This window comes from Ixodes scapularis, unplaced genomic scaffold (assembly GCF_016920785.2).
Source record: "Ixodes scapularis isolate PalLabHiFi unplaced genomic scaffold, ASM1692078v2 PGA_scaffold4__175_contigs__length_147842914, whole genome shotgun sequence".
Lineage (NCBI taxonomy): Eukaryota > Metazoa > Arthropoda > Arachnida > Ixodida > Ixodidae > Ixodes > Ixodes scapularis.
The window spans coordinates 3,391,026-3,411,618 of NW_024609879.1; the positions used below are offsets into that span (position 1 = coordinate 3,391,026).

The 20,593-nt window shown below is 45.5% G+C and overlaps 1 protein-coding gene across 1 annotated transcript in view; it reads right to left on the reverse strand.

Annotated features, from left to right (window-relative positions):
* Positions 1 to 20,593, reverse strand: part of LOC8052975 (synaptotagmin-5) — a 141,862-nt gene that overhangs the window by 25,556 nt on the left and 95,713 nt on the right. Inside the window, exon 4 of the mRNA XM_029993553.4 lies at positions 15,698 to 15,883. Within this exon, the coding sequence (XP_029849413.1) occupies positions 15,698 to 15,883 (186 nt within the window). The remainder of the gene's footprint in view (positions 1 to 15,697; positions 15,884 to 20,593) is intronic.

The following is a 20,593-nucleotide window of genomic DNA, read 5'->3' on the forward strand; positions in this document are numbered from 1 at the left end:
CTGGCAGACCTGAGAAACGACATATCAGCAATCTCGCTACGCTCTCGCTCGTCGTCGTGAAGACGCAGTGACAGCACCAGTCTTCGTCAACGATCCAACTCACCGCATCCAAGAGTGTGCTGGTATCACCGAACATTTGGGAACCAAGCCAGAAACTGCACTCCACCCTGCGCCGCGGCGGAAAATTTCAACCCCCACCACTAGAAGCGGCAAGTGGTGTTGGGACCAATGCGGGCCGCTTATTTTTTGTCACAGATCGGGATACCGGACAGCGTTTTCTTGTAGACACCGGTGCTGAAATTAGCGTTTTGCCCGCATCTGCATTTCCACGTCGCCCCAAGCAACCGCATTCGTCGCTACAAGCTGCAAATAAAACACCAATTGCGACTTACGGTGAGCGAGTGTTAACCATCAACATCGGATTACGCAGAGTGTTCACTTGGGTGTTTCTAGTTGCTGACGTTACATATCCAATATTGGGCGCTGACTTTCTTCGGCATTTTAACCTGCTCGTTGACATGCTAAGCAAACGTCTAGTCGACTCTACAACGGACCTCATGGTCCAAGGCATCGCTCTCACAGCATCCGATGCACGCCCTAGAGAGTGCCTACGCGCAGAGTCTGCATACGAAACCTTACTTCAAGCTTTCCCAGCATTGACACGGCCTCACAATTTTCTACATCCAATCAAACACGATGTAAGCCATCACATCGTAACAACCGGACCACCTGTTCATGCCCGCCCACGTCGCATGCACCCCTACCGCATGAAGGTGGCACAACAAGAATTCGCACATGTGCTTGAAATGGGAATCATACGTCCATCGTCAAGTCCTTGGGCATCGCCTCTACATATGGTCCCAAAGAAAAAAAACCGGAGACTGGCGACCTTGTGGTGATTATCGTGCCCTTAATAACTCGACAGTACCAGATCGTTACCCGCTCCCTCACATTGAAGATTTCACCTCGTCTCTTCACGGCTCCAAAATCTTCTCCAAAATTGATCTAGTTAAAGCATATCACCAGATACCGGTACACACTCCTGACATCCCCAAGACAGCTATTGCTACTCCGTTCGGTCTTTTCGAATATGTAAGAATGCCATTCGGTTTGCGCAACGCAGCCCAGACTTTTCAAAGCTTTGTAGATCAAGTGACTCGAGATCTGCATTTTTGTTATGCATACCTCGATGACCTTCTCATCTTCAGCATAAACCAACAAGAACACCTGAAACATCTCAAACTTCTGTTCCAGCGCCTCGATGAATATGGACTCATAATCAATAAGAACAAGTGCGAATTCGGTGTGACCGAAATCAATTTTCTCGGTCACCGCCTAGACCAGCACGGACTTCGACCCCTCGAAGAGAAAGTCAACACCATTCAAAATTTTCCCCAGCCAAGCTCCATTCGTAAACTTCGAGAATTTCTTGGTTTAATTAATTTCTACAGGCGTTTCATCCCTCACTGCGCTGAGTTACTGAAACCTCTAACCGACCTCCTCAGAGGTGCGCGAACACCTTCCACGGCACTGGAGTGGTCCTCCCAAACCACAGCGGCATTTCACCATGCCAAACAAGCATTAGCTGACGCCACACTCCTATTCCACCCCAGACCAAATGTTCCCTTGAACGTCATGGTCGACGCTTCCAACACCGCGGTTGGGGCAGTTCTGCAACAATACATCGGAGCAGTCTGGCACCCGATTCTTCTAAAAAAAATTGGGACCTGCAGAATGCCGCTACAGCACCTTCGGCCGTGAGCTTCTGGCAATATATCTAAATATCAAGCACTTCAAACATTTTTTAGAAGGTCGACAGTTCTTTATCATCACGGATCACAAACCTCTCACGTATGTTTTAAAATCATCAAGCGATAAGTTTTCTCCACGAGAAACACGGCACCTATCTTACATCGCCGAATTCACGACAGACATCCGACACGTCAAGGGATCTCACAACCCAGTAGCGGACGCCCTGTCACCCATACCATCGACCTTCGACTGCAATGCTATATCACCTACCATCGACTTCGCAGATATGGCTGCCGCCCAACAAGATGACAAGGACATCCTCCTGCTCACTCAGTTATCCAACCAACTGAAGCTCTTAAAGATTACGATCCCGCAAGGTGATCACCCTCTCCTTTGCGATGTTTCAACTGGAGTGCTGCGACCTGTTGTCCCTGTACCGTTTCGCCGTCAGGGTTTTGACTCGATTCATGGTCTCTCACACCCTGGGATACGCGCAACGCAGCTTTTGATAACTCAGCGTTTTATTTGGCACAGCGTAAATAAGGATGTGAGAGAATGGGCACGCTCTTGTATTGCTTGCCAAAAATCAAAAATTAATCGCCACACCTCCACAGACTTTCAACAATTCCCCGCGGCCAACACACGATTCGATAACGTCCATATTGACATTGTTGGTCCCTTACCTCCATCAGATGGGAACACATACATACTTACGTGCATCGATAGATTCACGCGCTGGCCAGAAGCCTACCCGATTTCTGACATCACTGCCGCCACCATCGCGCGGGTTTTCGTGAGCGGATGGGTTGCAAGATTTGGTGTGCCATCCACCATAAGAACAGACCGCGGACGGCAGTTTGAGTCAGCTTTATTTCGTTCCCTTATGCATCTACTTGGTACACACCGTATACGCACAACCTCGTATCATCCTATCGCCAATGGTATGGTGGAAAGATTCCATCGCTCACTCAAGTCCTCACTCAAGGCGCAAGGAGACTCTACGCACCGGTGCAGACAGCTACCACTCGTCCTACTTGGCCTCCGATCGGCGGTCAAGGAAGAGCTCAACTGCAGCCCCGCAGAGGTCGTATATGGCAGCACTTTGCGTCTTCTAGGTGATTTTTTCTCCCCAAATGATTCACAAGCTGAACCGGACCCTGCAACTTACGCCAATGAACTAAAAGCTGCCATGCGCAGAGTACGCCCAGTGCAGCCAAGACTACAACGACGAACACTGATCTATGTGCCACACGATCTCCGAACATCTACACACGTCTTCGTTCGACGAGACACCGTTCGAAAGCCGCTAGAACAACCATATGATGGACCCTTCAGGGTGGTAGAACGGAGGAACAAACATTTTGTACTGGACATAGGAGGCCGAACAGACGCTGTGTCTGTTGACCGACTCAAAGCTGCGCACTTGGCAGCTGCCATCAACACGCGTGGCTCTCGGCGCGTCGCCTGGGCTACGCCTCTTTGCCGCCAACTCCTCCAGGAGGGGGGCACTTATAGCGACCAGCAAAGACGATAAAGAAGTCCAGCGGTCAATAAGCGCGAGCGCGAAAGCACGAGGTATTCGATGCTAATCGGGTCGGTGGTAACGGTCAGTGGTGGCTGGCTCCTTCTCATTGTGTATATATTAAATAACTTATAAACTTATTATTCATGCCCATCTCCATGGATCTCTTACAATTGTATTGTTCTTCTTGCGTATTTCAATACAGTAAACTTATTTTTCAGTGCCTCCAAGCACCGACACAGCATCTGGTGGTACGAAGGTGTACGCTTGTTTCGCCGGTGTGTAATTAGCGAAATCTTGGTATACAAAAAACCAATCCATAAAGCTACCCGTCACCAGCGAATCTAGATCGGCTCACCAAGAACGGAGGGGTCCAAGGAGAAATTGCTCATTTCACGGACCAAGATGGCGACCACACGGGGAGCTTGGCGTTACTTTCCCAGGATCCAGTGACTTTAGCACAGGCCTTGTTGCTGTATTTTGTCCAAACCGAAAGAGCGTGCAAGAAGCGCTTCATCCTCTTTCGAAGTCATCGTGTAGTCAAATTAACCGCGATAAATATGCAGCATTTTGGCACGATAATTCGTTTATGCGCCGTACGTTTTTCTTAATTTTGGGTGGCGAACTCCGCCCGTGAAGTATCTCGGGGTGCTGCTCGAACACCACTGGGGTAACACACAATATTAAAACAAGGAAACAGAGCGGGTGAGATCAAACGCGAAAGGTTTGAGGGGTAGTGATCTGTCGATGTGCGCGCCGGCTTCCGTCTATAGCGCATTCAAAGTGTGCTATGTTTCAAAACTTTTGGCAATGCCGCTTCCAAACTAAAACGTTCAAAAGTTACTCCAGCTGTATAAAAAAGTATTGTACACGCTACTCGGAAAAACGTAATAGATTACAATTATGATTACTCTTGGTTGAATTAAATTACTTGAGTGGAGAAGTGATTGGCTGTTACTTGGCAACGTAAGCGTTACTTTTCCAATTACTTTAGCTTAAAAAAAAACCTATATTTCTTCGAGTTCGAAAGCTTACTGTCCATGCTTAGATTAGCATCGCCCAATAGACCCTTTCCGAAATTCAGTCTGGCCACTTTGATCACTATCATCATCTGTGGAACGGCATCTGTGCCCTACGAATGGCGGCCTTCTAGTGACTGATAAAGGAAGACTTTGAAGATGCTCCTAAGCGGATATTGCGAGGCCTGTACGTTCGGGGGTCAGTACGAAGCGAAGTAGGGCTGGAACACAAGAGCTACGTAAGCGTTTATTTCTAATTGCTCAGATTCAGTCAATCTGTCGTGGCACACAATCGGCTTTAAAGCACTTTGGTGTATAGAATTTTCTCGAGGCATCTCAGTGGGTTGGAGCTTTGTTCTGAATGCACGTTCTTGGTCACCATCGACCTGAAAGTGATCGAGAAAGAACTCACACTGAACAATTCCTCGCGTGCCGTCGACTTGCGAAAGTGACGGTGCCGATACAAGTTCATTTCCGCCATTGATAGGGCAAAACCTAAACTGCTTTACGAACCACCAGATGGCACTGAATTTCTGAAAGGGTCTATTATAAACTACGCATCTTTGCTAAACCATCCTTCTGTCAGCGACTTGGTTCGATGATACTTTGTTAAGAAACGTATACAAACAATTAAAGGCTGCCTTTAGGAAGGGGAGGGATAATAGGAATGGTTACAAGTAAATTTGGTTCTTGCAGAAGTAATCAAATTACTCTCGCAATTACTTCATAAGAAATATAATCAAACGATGACAAAAAGCCAAATCCGAATCCTCGACCAGTAGCACAATCGTGTCCATCGACGCTCCACCATCGACTCTTACGGTCATCTTCACACCTGGGGACCAGACAAAAGTCATCACGAACCTGAATGAGACAAAAACTAACAGAGCTCCTTGAGTCAAAAGCACCAGCCGGCATCATTCGATTTCGCCCAAATCACCGACTTAACCTGATGTCCGTTGACACCCGCAACGCTGAAAGCTGCGCATCTCTGCTGAAAATGAGATTCCCGCTGGGAACTTGCAATCAGGGCTTTTGACCCTCGCTAACAGACTCAGCCAACTGGAGTCATTAAGGGGGTCGATACCGGAATCGATATCGCCGAAATACGAGAACGCCTGAAGACAGACAACGACACACGTATTAGGAGTATTCACTGGGCGACATATTTGTGGGTGCTGTCTAGAGCGCATGCTTAGAACGAGCCCTTATTAATTGGCTGCTAAGGCCGGCACTCTCGACGGTGCGGAATGCACGTTGCACAAGAACCCTGGAAGCTAGCCATCAGCACGCGCTCAGCAGTCGCGCTCACAGCTATGGCCGCCAGTGAATACTTCCTATTGCCTCTGCTCACCGGCTTGGAACATCAACCATTTGTGATAACCTTCACGTGTGCAAGCCTTCCTGAACATGTACTACTGGGTCTGGTACGACACAGAGTGAAACCATTTGTGGAAAAACCTATTCAATGTCATCTTTGTTTGCGTTTCGGACATATCCAGGCATATTCAGGCACAGCAGTGGCGGCAGCGCACCGAACTGCAAGACTTATCGTGACTGCTATCGTTGCAGGCCTCGTCATACAGGGAGCACGGGCCGTTCATCAACGTCAAAAAGTGCAGCGATCGCCTCTGCAAGTGCTCTCGTCGACAGGCTGCGGTTGGTCCACGTCACAAGACTGCGTCACTAGCCGCCGAAGTGAAAAAGAACTGCTTCCCCCTTGTGCGGCTCACAGCAGTGGCGGCAGCGCACCGAACTGCAAGACATATCGTGACTGCTATCGTTGCAGGCCTCGTCATACAGGGAGCACGGGCCGTTCATCAACGTCAAAAAAGTGCAGCGATCGCCTCTGCAAGTGCTCTCGTCGACAGGCTGCGGTTGGTCCACGTCACAAGACTGCGTCACTAGCCGCCGAAGTGAAAAAGAACTGCTTCCCCCTTGTGCGGCTCACAGCAGTGGCGGCAGCGCACCGAACTGCAAGACATATCGTGACTGCTATCGTTGCAGGTTGGTTAATTTCTTTACTACGTCCATACCTTGTTGGTGCATGCCGCTGCTGCCGCTGCTGACACTGTCTACTTTCAATAGCTGAAGCATGGCTGATATTTGTCCAAAGTGTAATAGGGAAGTGTCAGATATTGATTCAGGGTTAACATGCTTGGATTGCGGATACGCGTATCACCTCAGTCCCTGCTCCGGCATCTCCGAAGCGACTTTTAGGGCAAAAGGCAGTGCCTTACGTAAGATATGGCGGTGCCCAACGTGCAAAGTTGTAAAATCCCGAGGTGAAAGTCAGGGTGCCAAGGAGGAAAGCGAACTTAACTTAGCTGTCATGTTGGCCTCCATCAATGGAAAACTAGATAGTTTAATGTGCCTAAAAGAAACCGTGAGTGGCATAGAAAGATCGATGCAGGTAATGTCGGACAAGTACGACGAAGTGCTCAAGGACCTTGCTGAGCAGAAAAGAGAGACAAAACTTCTGAAGAAACGAGTAGAAACTCTGGAACAAACAGACTCCGGCGGGGAAATAAAAAGGCTTAGGCAGGAAGTGAACGAACTGGAACGGCGAAGCCGAAAACAAAATCTAGAAATTTACGGAATTCCTAAGACTGACAACGAGGATTTGCTTGCCAAAGTGAATGAGGTTGCAAAAAAACTTGAAGTGCCAGACTTAGATCTCAACGAAGTGGCCGCTATCCATCGCTTATCATCTCGAGCAGATAAAATACCAGGTATCATTGTTCGCTTCGCTCATCAGACAATCAGAGATGAATGGCTCAGTAAACGGCAGATTCTAAGGAAATCAAAAGACGATGCTTACATTCAAGAAAATCTCACCAAACAAGACCGAGCCCTTCTTTGGGAGACAAAAGAATGGGCCAAAACAACGAACTATCGGTACGTCTGGTACAAAAACGGCCACGTCCTTGTGCGCAAGAAGGATCGCGAGCAGGTGCACGTGATCAGGTCTTTGGATGACTTAGAGAAGCTGGTGTGATGCCTCATGTGACACGGACTCAGTTTTAAGATGTTAGTCTTTTTTTTTTTTTAAATGGATGGCACGGATAGTGTGTTGAATAAACGGAACTTTATGTCCAGTGATTATTTTCTTCCTTCGAATGTGAAATCTTTTTTAGGAAACGAGTATATCGATTCTCTTAAATGCTTTCATCTGAACGCTCGGTCAGCGCGAAATAAAACAGATGAGCTTGAGTTATTCTTTGATCAGTTTGAATTTTCGTTTGATATAATTACGCTTTCAGAGACGTGGTTCACGGACAATACTAACGTTTTAAATCTACCAATGTACAACAGTTACTTTTTAAACCGCACAGAATGTCGTGGCGGGGGCGTTGCCCTAATAGTAAAGGCTGACATTTCCTGTGAGATGCTATCTGATTATTGCTGCGTTCACAATGACTACGAGATGCTGTCTTTACTGATAGGAGAGAGCATTATAGCTGTCTGTTATCGCCCACCAAGTGGGAACTTGTCTTCCTTTTTTGCTTACTTAGAGTCTTTTTTTGAGTTCGCGAATGAAAATAAATGCAACGTAATTTTGGGAGGCGATTTTAATGTTAATATGCTACTTGATACGACATGTAAATTACAATTTGATGCGTTAATTAAATCAAATGGATGTGAAAATATGATAAATACTGCTACAAGAATTACAACGGAATCATCGACATTATTAGATCTATTCATTACAAGCTAGGATACATCATATATCAAATCTGGCGTAGTGATAGTTGATATAAGCGATCACTTGGGTATATTTTTGTGTATAAAGAAAGATCAAACAATAAACATAAAATATAATGATCAGTTAGCTATACAGTTTCAAAATATAACGCCTGATAGCATGAACGAATTCAGACAAAAACTATCTTGTGTGGATTGGGACGATGTCCTTCATGAAACGAACGCAGATAAAGCATATGATTTGTTCTTGAACAAATTCAAAAAATATATGAAAGCTGCTTTCCATATAAAAAATTAAGCACCCATAGGAAAAGTCGTAAACCGTGGATTACAAAACAATTGCGCACAAAAATTCGTACTAAAAACGCGTTGTATCAAAAATTTGTAAAAACAAAATCAATGGAACAACTAATAGTATTTAAACGTTATCGAAACCAATTAAACAAAGAACTCCAAAATGCTAAGAAAATTTATTTTTGTGACTTTTTTCCTTCTTGTAATAACAGAGTCGACGTTATGTGGAAAAAACTAAACTCTGTGTTGGGTCGTTCGTGCGCCACGAAGCAAGTTTTAAAGATCAGCCACAATGATCAAGAGCTGTCAGGACAAGCATTGTCAAATGCGTTTAATGACTATTATGTAAATCTAGTTAAAGAACGTCCAGAGTCAGATGCTTGCAAATATATTAATGCTCGAAATAATGAATCTATGTTTCTTATGCCTGTTACGGCTTCAGAGGTAATATCTGTCTTTAATGTACTAAAAAATAGCCAAAGTTGCGACTCCGATGGATTGCAGATCAAACCAGTTAAATACGTAATTGATCTTATTTCTCTTCCCTTAGCACACATATTCAATCTCTGTTTCATAAACGGTGTGTTTCCTTGTCAAATGCAACTAGCGAAGGTAACAGTGTTATATAAAAAAGGAAATAAAAACGAACTGGGCAATTATCGACCTGTTTCAATCCTTCCTGTTTTCTCTAAGGGTTTGGAAAAGGTTATACTACTTCGAATGACAACATTTGCTGATAATCATGACTTGATTAGCTCGTCGCAGTTTGGTTTTCGAAAGCATCGATCCACAGAACTTGCTCTCCTTGCGCAAAAAGAACATATACTTAGAAATTTTGAACAAAAGAAACTCACTCTCGGCTTATTTGTAGATTTCACTAAAGCGTTCGACTATCTAGATCATAATTTGCTACTAAAGAAATTAGATATGTATGGATTCCGTGGTCATGTATCAAAACTTCTACGTTCATATTTATCTTCCCGCAGACAGTATGTTCATATAAACGGGCACTCATCTGAAATAAAACCGATTGAATCGGGGGTTCCGCACGGAAGCATTCTCGGGCCATTCTTATTCAATGTATATATAAATGATATCGTAAATATTAGTCACTCAACTCAATTTTTTGTTTATGCAGATGATGCAAGCCTATTGTTTGATGGTAATGATGTGTCGGAGCTCATTGATAACGCGAACGAAACACTAGAAAAGCTTAATAGATGGAGTAGACATAATGCATTAAAAATAAACGCCGGTAAGACAAAGGCAGTTATATTCCGACCTAAGAATAAACATATTAATATTACCAAGGATATTTTTATAAATTCTTCTCAAATAGAAATTGTTCCCGCGTTTAAAACTTCGGGCGTTATTTTTCAAGAAAACTTGTTATGGGACGACCATATTAATCATATCGTATCAAAGTTATCTAGCATCGTCGGTATTCTATACCGTCATAAACACATCCTACCACTTAGAACAAAGTTCATATTATATAATTCATTATTTTATTCACATTTAAATTATGGTCAACTCATATGGGGCACTACTACCTATACCAACCTCCAAAAAATCTTTATGCTACAAAAAAAGATATTAAGAAGTATCTCTAATGTGCCACTAGAACATCCAACCGATGATCTTTTTTGTAAGATTGGTGTGATGAAAATTTTTGATTTATATAAATATCGTTTATGTGCAAGGTATAAAATAGAAGCAAATTTATCCCAATGTCACCTTAAAAACTTAGCGAAGCTAACAGATAAAATTTATAGGTACCCAACACGAATTAAAGAACCTTGGGAAGTACCCTTTTTTAGAACAAACTACGGCCACCAAAGTTTAAAATATACTTTGCCCTTTACCCTTAACCAGCTTAGTAGGCAAGGCATTGAGCTTAGCAATATATCGGTGAGCATCTTACGAGAAATGTTTATTTCAAATGTTTATTTCGAGCCAAATTGTCCGTGATAAGCGCTAAAATCTTTTGAATCGATGGTTTCTTTCGCGTTTATTTCAGTGGTGTTTAACGTTCTGTGTGTGTATTCACTATTGTGTAAACTGTATCAATATGCTACTTATCTTGTTTAGCGACAGTTCTTTCTTTGTAAAGTTGTTCAAACATGTAGTACACATGTCATGTTTCAATTTTGTATAAATCTTTAGTGCCTGCATCGCGACTGCTGGTGTAGGTGGTTTGGGGCTCGTCAAGCTGTTTTTACAGCTTTTTTCCCAAATCACCTTTTCAACATTGTTTTTGTTGGAAAAAATAAAGGTACTATTATTATTATGTGCAGGAAGGAACTCGCCGACATGCTCGCGCTGCTCTGGACCGCACCAGCGAACTGACTGCAACGATGGAACAACTGTTTGATGCTGTAACTGTGGTAAGCAACATGAGGCAACTTCACATCAATGTGCAAAGTGGAAAAAAGAACTGGAAGTACGTCGCCTTCGCCAAGTCACGAAAATGGACTATAAGACTGCTCGAAGCACTGTCTCGGACACTTTTGAGTCACAAACGGCGGGCGAAACTATGTATCAACAGAACAGGAGAACCCAACAGTCTATGCATAATCGACCTGTAAACACAAGCAACGCCAATACCAATCAGGAAAATGGTGCAACTTTATCTGTGTTGGGCAAGATGCCAGCCCAACATGAAAGCTTGACCCTAGTACGGGCTTTTCGAGATGCAGCCCACAACGTGACGGAGGTCCCTCAGGGTAGCAACGAGCACCCTGACACAAATGAAAGAGGCAAACAAGGAAAGTCCTACAGAAACGCATTAACAGGAGGATTCTCGAGCAAACAAACAGCACCAACGAAGGAGCCAGCTCGGTCATCACCGACATCTTTTGGTATCTGGTCCGCCATCATCCTGACTGCGGGGAAATACATACGAGAATTCCTCTAGGAATGTACGTTTCTAGTGGCAGGCTTTGCTCTGCAAGTATTGGACTATATTATACCTCTCTTAACTAACCTATCCAGATAAACAACCTCAATGCACGAAAATGGGCAGCACATCAATAGAAAATCTTATTAAGGACTCAACAGTCTTCCAATGAAATGCCAGAGGACTTCAAACACATATGTCAGATTCTCGACAATTTACGTGTCAACATAACTTCCCCATCATTGTGATATGTGAACCAGGACTTCCGAAAAATTTCAGGCTATCAGGATACGACACATTTAAATCCCTCCGATCCAATGGGCCCTGCCGCGTCATGCTTCCTATTCACCGCATTCGGTGGGAGTTGGAACCACGAGGGCGCCATAGTATTTGGTGCCCCAGTAGACTTCCGGTAGTGCATTTATTTCTTCTTCAGCAACACACAGCGATCGGAAAATAAGATTTTCCTTCGGAGAGGTACCTGTAATAGGTTTGTAAGAACCTACGCGCTTTGTAGAACGTAGTACAATTAACAAAAGGATGTGTGACAAGAAGAAAAGAAGAGGAAAAACCGGAAGCGCGCAGGGGTCCGCCGATAGTGGGCGGCAGCGAGCTTGTTTGCAAACAAACTTCGGTGAATTCGGAAGAACCTTACTTACATCAATCATTACATCCCAGAACATGCAAGCAATGAATATGCGTGTGCAACAGTCAAAAATGGTTCGCACATCATTTCTGTGATAGCGGCGTACATATCGCCCCGTGCAAAATTCGACGAAGTCCAGTTTGAGGGTGTACTAAAGACGTGTACTTCACCTTACGTCATATCAGGGATTTTAACGCTCACCACCCACTGTGGGGCGGCAGCCATATTTATCATCGAGGTAAAAAACTTGCCGAGTGTCTGAACCTACACCATCTAAACATTCTTAATGATGGCTGCCCAACGTACCTACGTGGCACTACGTATAGCAGTTGCCTCGACCTTACTTTCGTTTCTTGTGAACTGCTTCCTTACACTACCTGGTTCTCAGATATTGAAACCCGCGGAAGTGATCATATTCTAACCTACACCATCATAAAAGAATTTTCAAGACGAAATGTTCGTCACCTTATTCATCGCATAAACTGGCAAAACTATCAAGCGTCGATGGAGGACTTCTGTACGTCTTCTGCCGGTTTGCATGAATTCGGCACTGCCATTGTCGCGGCAACAAAAGCTGCGGCAAGAGGTTACAGCGTTCCCACAACCCGAACTGCAATCGACGGGGAATATAAGCATCTGCGAGCTGTCCGTCGCCGTGCGGAAAGGCGATACAGGAGGACCAAAGACAGCAAGGATCTCCGTGAATCTCGCAGAACACACACACACAAAAAAAAATAATAAGCCGACGCTTCCAAAAACTTCGAACTGCCAAATGGAGAACGAAGTGTTCAAAATTTGATCCCAGAAAACCACTTACGGGGATTTGGCGAATTGCACGAGGTTAACGAGCAGTCCATCAACGATATCCTTTCCGCGTCTTATCTCTGCACCTGAATGTATCTGAAATCGATGCTGCCGAAACTTTCTGCCGCTACCCAACCCAAAATCAAGCGGCCTCTATTATAACTAATGCTTCTCTACAAGGGCGTGTACCATCATCATCCGACGAGAGAATGAACCTGCCCTTTACGCAGGAAGAGCTCCGGGCAGCCCTGGCAACGGCAAAGCGGGCTTCGACCCCAGGACCTGATGAAATCACGTACAGTGAGTGCACTTGGCAATCTTGGCTCTCGAAGCCGAAAGCAACTCCTTGATTTTTTCAATCGTTCGTGGGAGACGGGTCAGATACCCTCAACATGGAAGACCAACACGTATCGTACCCATTCTCAAGCCTGGAAAGTCACCATACGATATTGCGTCTTACAGACCAATAGCACTATCTAGTTGCATGGGAAAAATAATGGAAAGAATGTTGAATTCTCGCCTATTATGGTACCTAGAGAAGAACAATTATTATCCAGAAATAATGTCTGGTTTCCGACGCGGTCGAAGTTCTATAGATGGTGTTATCGATCTGGTATCATTTGTAGAGCAACAGAGGACACGGCGACGTCTCACAACAGCTGTATTTCTTGACATCAAAGGCGCATATGACAACGTGACTCATGAGGCCGTCCTACACGCCTTAGAAGATCTTGGTATTGGGGGGGGGGGGGCGCATGTACTCCTGGTTGAAGAGTTACTTGACGAGGTGAAATATCTACATGTCTACGTGCGATGGAAATACTACATCACAAGTCATAACAAGAGGGGTACCAGAGGGCGGTGTTCTAAGCCCAATTTTATTCAATACAGTCTTGATTAATCTTGCTGAAGAACTGCCATCAACAGTACACGTATCACTTTATGCTGACGATATTTGTATCTGGGCGTCTGGTGTAGCACGACCTCAGATACGGGCAAGACACCAATGTGCTCTGAAGACAATACATCAATATCTAAGAAAGCGTGGACTCGAGATCTCCGTCTCAAAGTCCGCTGCTATGACATTCTCTCGCAAGCATATGGAGAGATATCCCGTTGTTATCGGTGGAGAAAAAGTCCCCAGCGTTCGGCAGCGTAATTATCTCGGATTCACTCTGGACAGAGGTCTTACATGGACGCCTCATGTTTCACGACTCAAGATGAAATTGACGTCCATAATGCATCTTATGCGATTTATCAGTGGTACAACATGGGGCGCCACCGTAGGCTGCCTACAGAATCTGTTCGAGGCCTTCTTTCTTGGACTTTTGAGATACCACTTGCCTATTCTGGACAACACCTGTGCGAGTAATATACGAGCTATCCAGTGCATTGAAGCCCAAGCTCTACGCGCCTGCTTAGGGCTGCCACGGTGTGCTTCAACGTCCGGGACAATTGCGGAGGCTCGAAGGTTTCCAATTGAAGCATATATGATACAAGAAACTGTCCAGCTACATTTAAGACACCTTACAAGACATCCGAACCACCATCTGGCCACGTTACCTTCAGAGAGACCAGAGTCTGCCTTCTCCAAAGCGATAACGAAACACAATTTTGTTTCAAGTGACCTATTTCCTGTATACAGAGGGAAGGAATACCACCATGAACCTTTCTGAAGCCGAGAATAACGTTATACGTAAAGGGTATACATAAGAAGACGTCAATTCCACCTCCGGTTCTCAAACAACTGACATTAGGAGTCATCAATGAAGCATACGGCTTGTCGACACATATATACATGATGGGTCGTCCTCTGAAACGCTGTCTGGAATTGGAGTTGTCATACCTGCGCACAACCATACCGTCAAGATAAAGATAAGACATCGAACGACATCAACGGCTTCCGAATTAGCTGCCATACGAGAAGCAATACGGTACGTTATGTCTCGATCACCGCAACCATGGACGATCTTCAGTGACTCAAAGTCAGCATTACAAATAATACAGACTTTCATCAAACGCAATGCGTACGACCAAATGGCATATCAGGTATCCGCTCTTTGCCATCAAGCCCTCATAAAGGGCCACCAGATTTCCATTCAGTGGATACCAGGCCACTGTGTCATCCCCGGAAATAATGCAGCAGACAGAGCCGCGAAGTCAACGATCAGTGCCGATTCAATTCTGACACCTTACTCCAAAAGTGACAGCAACTCTAAAGTTCAAGCCTTGGCAAAGACAATTTTATTAGGGCACTGGATGAACGTAAAAACACACGACCGGAGATTATACTCTCTAGACCCCCAACGAACCTTTCGCGCTCCATCCGGTGTTTCAAGACGACTGGAAAAAACTCTGCACCGACTGCGACTAGGTGTAGCATATACACCGCAGTTCCTCTGTCGAATAGGACAGAACATCTGCGGGGATTGCACCAGCTGTGAGGTGGAGGGGTCAATTGAGCATATCGTATGCCAGTGTGTTGAGTTCGAGGAAGAACGCCAAACGCTTCAAGAAACATTACAAAAAATAGATTCGCGTCCGTTTAGCGCTTTCAAAGTGCTTGGCAGCTGGGACACGACCGAACAGTTTATGAAGGCCACCGAGGCTCTAATACGATTTCTGAGAAACACAGGATTTTCGGACAGACTCTAAATGACTGAGAACTTTATATGAGACTGCTTACATAATTCACTAGATCATAATCATCTTCATTGACAATTTTCACCTCATATTCCTACCCCACTGCTATGTCTTTCCTTCCCCCTCTCCCTATCCCCGGTGCAGAGTAGCAAACTAGAACTGACGTTCGGGTTAAAATCTGCCTTTCCTTCATAAAGCACTACTACTACTTCTCTTAATGCGTTTGTTCCAATAATTACGAGGTAAGCGTAACTTAATGCAAACTTATGTAAAGTTGATTTGATATTCGAGAAAGTGCATTCAACATTTGTGTAGGATATCCCTCAAACAAGCCACATATACTTTTCTGTCCTGCACCAAGTAAAAAAAAGGCGAAGATCGATTATTTGCATTCAAGATTCTCAGGACCTCACCTTCGATGACGTGGACCACGAGGTCGGACTTGTCGAAGTCGTACTTGAGCCTGAAGTGGAGCCTCCCGAACTTAGAGGCCACAGAGCCGCCGGAGCCGGAAGGAGAGCCGCAGCTCGACGAACGCGCCTCTCGGGATTGGAAGAACACCGTCTCCTTCTTCTTGTACAGGTCCGGCTGGATGTTGCCTGCAAGACACTCCCTTTCCAATACCTTCCTTCCGAAAATCGCTGACGTGCGTTCAAACCGAGAAACTTGAACGTCAGACTTGTGTTAACGCTTTTACAGTTTTTTTAAGCACGGGAGAAATTGTCAGAATGTCCAATGCTCGTTACTCCCTCTATTGTACAACTGACCTGCACACACCTTTGCTATAGCATATCGCCGCTAAAGGTTTTTTTTGTGAAATCCTGGCATATACAAAACGGCGAGTCCCTCGCACGGTGAGGCAGAACCGCCCCCGCCTGAAGGAAAATCGGCGGGCTTCCACAGCTAAATTACGCTGTGGCATCGTCCTGGCAAAACGCAGACACGGCGGCACTCGGCCCCTGTGGGCTTTCGAAAAAGGTCGCAAAGGGATGTTTGTCCGAATTCGTGCTTCACTATCTTTGAGCCGCCCCGTTTTGAGTACGTTACAACCAAAGCAGCAAAGGTTCGCTGCCTGTCACCCCCTTTTTCGTCTGTGTTTCTACTTTAACCAGCCAAACCTCAACGCCGTCTAGCAGAGAGAGCAGATATGAAGGGACAGAGGGAGTAGGCCGACCTTCAAAATCCTTTTCTGCAAGGTAAGAAAAGCCTCCTCGCCACCCTCTTCATTTCCCCCTCCCCACTGCTAGCTTGACGGCGGGGGGACTCCTTTTGTTGCTGCAGCTTCGGGCTGGATAAGCCAGGATAAGCTTCCGGCTCATCCAGCCCCAAGCTGCAGCAACAAAAGGACTCGCCCCCTCCCCGTGAAAATAGCAGAGGGAGAGATAAAAATAGGAAGGGTGGCGAAGAGGATTTTCTTACCTTGCACAGAACCTTCTGTAGGTCGGGCTTTAAGCAAGCGCCTCGCAGTCATGGCAGCAGTCAGGCGCGCGCTTAAAAGCATGCTTCAAAGTCTGCGGTAGTGCGGTGCGCGGAACACGGTAAAAGGTTTACTAAAAATTCCCAATGGTGGAATCTTTCCGAGCCGTCGCTCCTATTGTAGTGTGGCCAACATAACTGTCGTCTGCAATGCCTTTTTGGCTCTTCGCCGAGAGCGAAAGCGCTCTCCGTGTAGGTAAAGTCATTGGATCCTGGGAAAGTAACGCCATTGCCTTCCCTACTTGCTAGCCGGATACAAACGGATACTAACATGCAGACGACCGAAACCTCGCAAGGCGATTGGCTAAGCTGTCCACGTCGCCATGGAAATCGCCATTTCGGTCCATTCAAATCTTCGAAGCTTCCAGAGAGTCGTTCTAAACCAGTCGCGCCAACATCACCATGGAGCATCATCGTACTGGACGCGTCCCTCGCCAATATAAGCGTATTTGGCACTGTGTATGCAATCAACATATCTATCACGCCCATCTCCACGGATGTCATACAATTATATTGTTCTTCTTGCGTGTTTCAAGACAGTAAAATTAGTTTTCAGCGCCTCCAAGCATCGACACAGCATGGGGTGGTGGTACGAAGATGAACGCTTGTTTCGCCGGTGTATGGATAGCAAAATCCCGGTATACAAGAAACGTCTCCCTAAAGCTACCCGTCACCACGAATTTAAATCGGCTCAAGAAGAATGGAGAGGTCAAGGAGGAATCGCTCATTTCATGAGCCAAAATGTCGACCACAAGGGGATCTTGGCGCTACCTTCCCAGGATCCAGTGGCTTTAGGGGTGGGGAGAAATAGGCTTGAAATATTACGGCAAGGAAGCATGTGTATCTTCTTAAGCAGTCCCATGTACGCACATTTAAAGTTAGAAATGTTGGCATTAAGCAAAATCAGCCGGAAAGGCCGAAATGGTGACAGGTAAATTCGCTGTGTTACAGACCGATAGTTTATTTAGTCGACCTTCGGCTAGTGGCTGAGAAAAGGGGGGAAAGAACGAGCTCGTGTTTTTGTAACATTCAAATGCAAACTACCGGTCTAGTCGGTAGAACTGTATGACAATCTTTATGCCTAAACCACATAGTTTTGAATTCAAAGACACCTAGGTTTTTGAAGTTGTATTACAATTATGACATTTCCTCAATGTTATCACATTCATTATTGGTGTTCGAAATACAAGCATTGAATTAGTGCGAGTTTGTTTCATGATCTCTCGCGCACTGCAGCTTTATGTCAATAAATGTTCATGAGTTTTTAGAGGAAAAAAAGTCAAAGCCGTTTACAACTCCCTGTAACGCCGAATTAGAGCGCAGCTCTTGAGGAGGAGGAGGGAAGGGTACTGGGGGGGTCAAGTGACCTTGGGTGGGGGTCACGTGACGATGCCGATGACGTCATCAGTGACGATGACGATGCGGATACCGATGACGTCATCAGTGACGTCACTGATGACGTCATCAGTGATGATGACAATGACGATGCGGATGCCGGTGACGTCATCAATGATGATGACGATGCGGATGCCGGTGACGTCATCAGTGACGTCACTGATGACGTCATCAGTGACGATGACGATGCGGATGCCGGTGACGTCATCAGTGATGTCACTGATGACGTCATCAGTGATGATGACGCTGACAATGCGGATGCCGGTGACGTCATCAGTGACGTCACTGACGATGTCAGGGGGTCACGTGACCCCGGGGGTCACTTGACTTGGGGAGCCACGTGACTTTGGGTGTCACGTGACCCGAGGTCACGTGACCTTGGGGTGACCTTGGGAAGTCACGTGACCTTGGGGTCACGTGACCATTGGGGAGGGGTCACGTGACCTTGGGGAGACCTTGGGGGTCAAGTGACCTTGGGATGACCTTGGTTACGCCGACGGCGACGCCGACGCCGCTCAAGCCGGGAACGGGCCCCTAAGAGCTGAGCTCTAAAAACTAACGGTGAAAATAATGGAAAGGCCGCCAGTCAGACACTAATCGCTCCGGAATAGGAAGTGCTTTGCGTTTATCTATGTCGCTTGGTGGAGTCGCCAGAGCCACTCGGCACAACAAATATATATTTTATTTAAAGCGTTACCGCCAACAATGAAAACAACCCGCTCCACTGAGGTTCCTAGCAGCCATATGTTCGCTTCCCCGAAAAGCACGTCCTAGGACGGCGCGGTTGATGACTAGATGTTAGAGTATTCTTTTTTTTATTTTTTATTTTTATTTAAAGGAACGTGTAACATTGTTACATTACTGATTACGTATTCCCAGAAGTTAAGAAAAAAAATACACTACAAATTTTTGTGTCTTCCTAGGCGCGAAGTAATATAAATTTTTGAGTTTTTCGAGTTTTTGGTGTTTCTTTCTTGTGAGTATTTAGGTGGAACCGTCCGAAAGATAATGTGATTATGTTCAGTTTCTGGATGGACATAATGTCTCTTGAAATATCGCGCTTATGCATGCCTGTCACGTCAAAAAAAAGTAAAACGTGTTATTGCTACATGTAAATTTAATTATTTATTTGACATACTGTCAGTCCTGATTAGGACTTTGACAGGAGTGGCTAACGCTAAAGTAACGTGCGTTACTTTTTAACGATAACGGTAAAGCGTTCATTTTATTAGAGAGTTTTAGAATAGCGCACGTTAAAGCTTTGCGTACGCAAAGAATAGCGTCGTCGCCACTGCGCATGCTCCAAACGCAAATCATGTTTTGCCCTTTGCGTGCGCAATTTTAGCGTGCCCTATTTCTCGGAAATCGCGTGCGTACGCAAAGAGTCTTTGCGCTTCTCCAAGGAGGACTCGTGATGAGAAGTTGGCTAAAGCCAAGGCGAGCACAGTTAAAAAAATGGCGGCTTCCAGGATTATGTCGGCGGCTGCTTTGGCGGCGTCGTAAGTGCGACGTCGGCGACATCCTCGCGACTGCGATTTTCAATGCGGGACGACATTGTACGTTGTTTGTTCAACGACCCCCGGCAACTTGATGCTTGCGACGCGCGAAAATTTCTCGGCGAAGGTACGATGTGCGAAGGTCAGTACACGAGACCTCCCTTGCCGAGGCGACGCAAGCGGACAAGACTTGTCAACCGCTCGGGTCGCATTCTCATGTTTAAACAATTCTAAAATAGTACTCTGAACCAAAAAACTTGTTTTTTTTTCTAAAGTTACAGCATTTCGTGTGTGAAATAAAAATTGCGACTGTATCTTGGTGGCGTTACAAGCGCGAGCTGCTTGGGCTTTTGCGTCGCAGCGGAGAAACGCTATTCTAAAACTCTCTTGCGTCGCGTGCGCTAATACAAGCGCTAAATTTAGCGCTAGCGTGCGCTAAAATTGCGTACGTTATTTTATAACTTTCTACTGTACACGGTTTGGCAACGATCACCGGAAACTTGATGCCTGCGACGCGCGAACATTTCTCGGCGAAGGTCAGTACACGAGACCTCTCTTGCCGAGGCGACGCAAGTGGACACGATCGGTCAACCGCTCGCGTCGCATTCTCGTGTTTAAACAAATCTAAAATGCTACTCTGGACCAGGAAACTTTTTTTTTCTAAAGTTACAGCATTTCGTGCGTGAAATAGAAATTATGACTGTATCTTGGCGGCGTCGCAAGCGCGAGATGCTTGTGCTTTTGCGTCGCGACGGAGAAACACAATTCTAAAACTCGCTTGCGTCGCGTGGGCTAATAAAAGCGCTAAATTTAGCGCTAGCGTGCGCTAAAATTGCGTACGTTATTCTAAAACTTCATATTTTGAAGTAACGTAGGTCATTACCGTGTTCTTTTTATTTGCAAGTAACGAATAACGTATTTCGTTCCTTTTTTTTTTTTTTG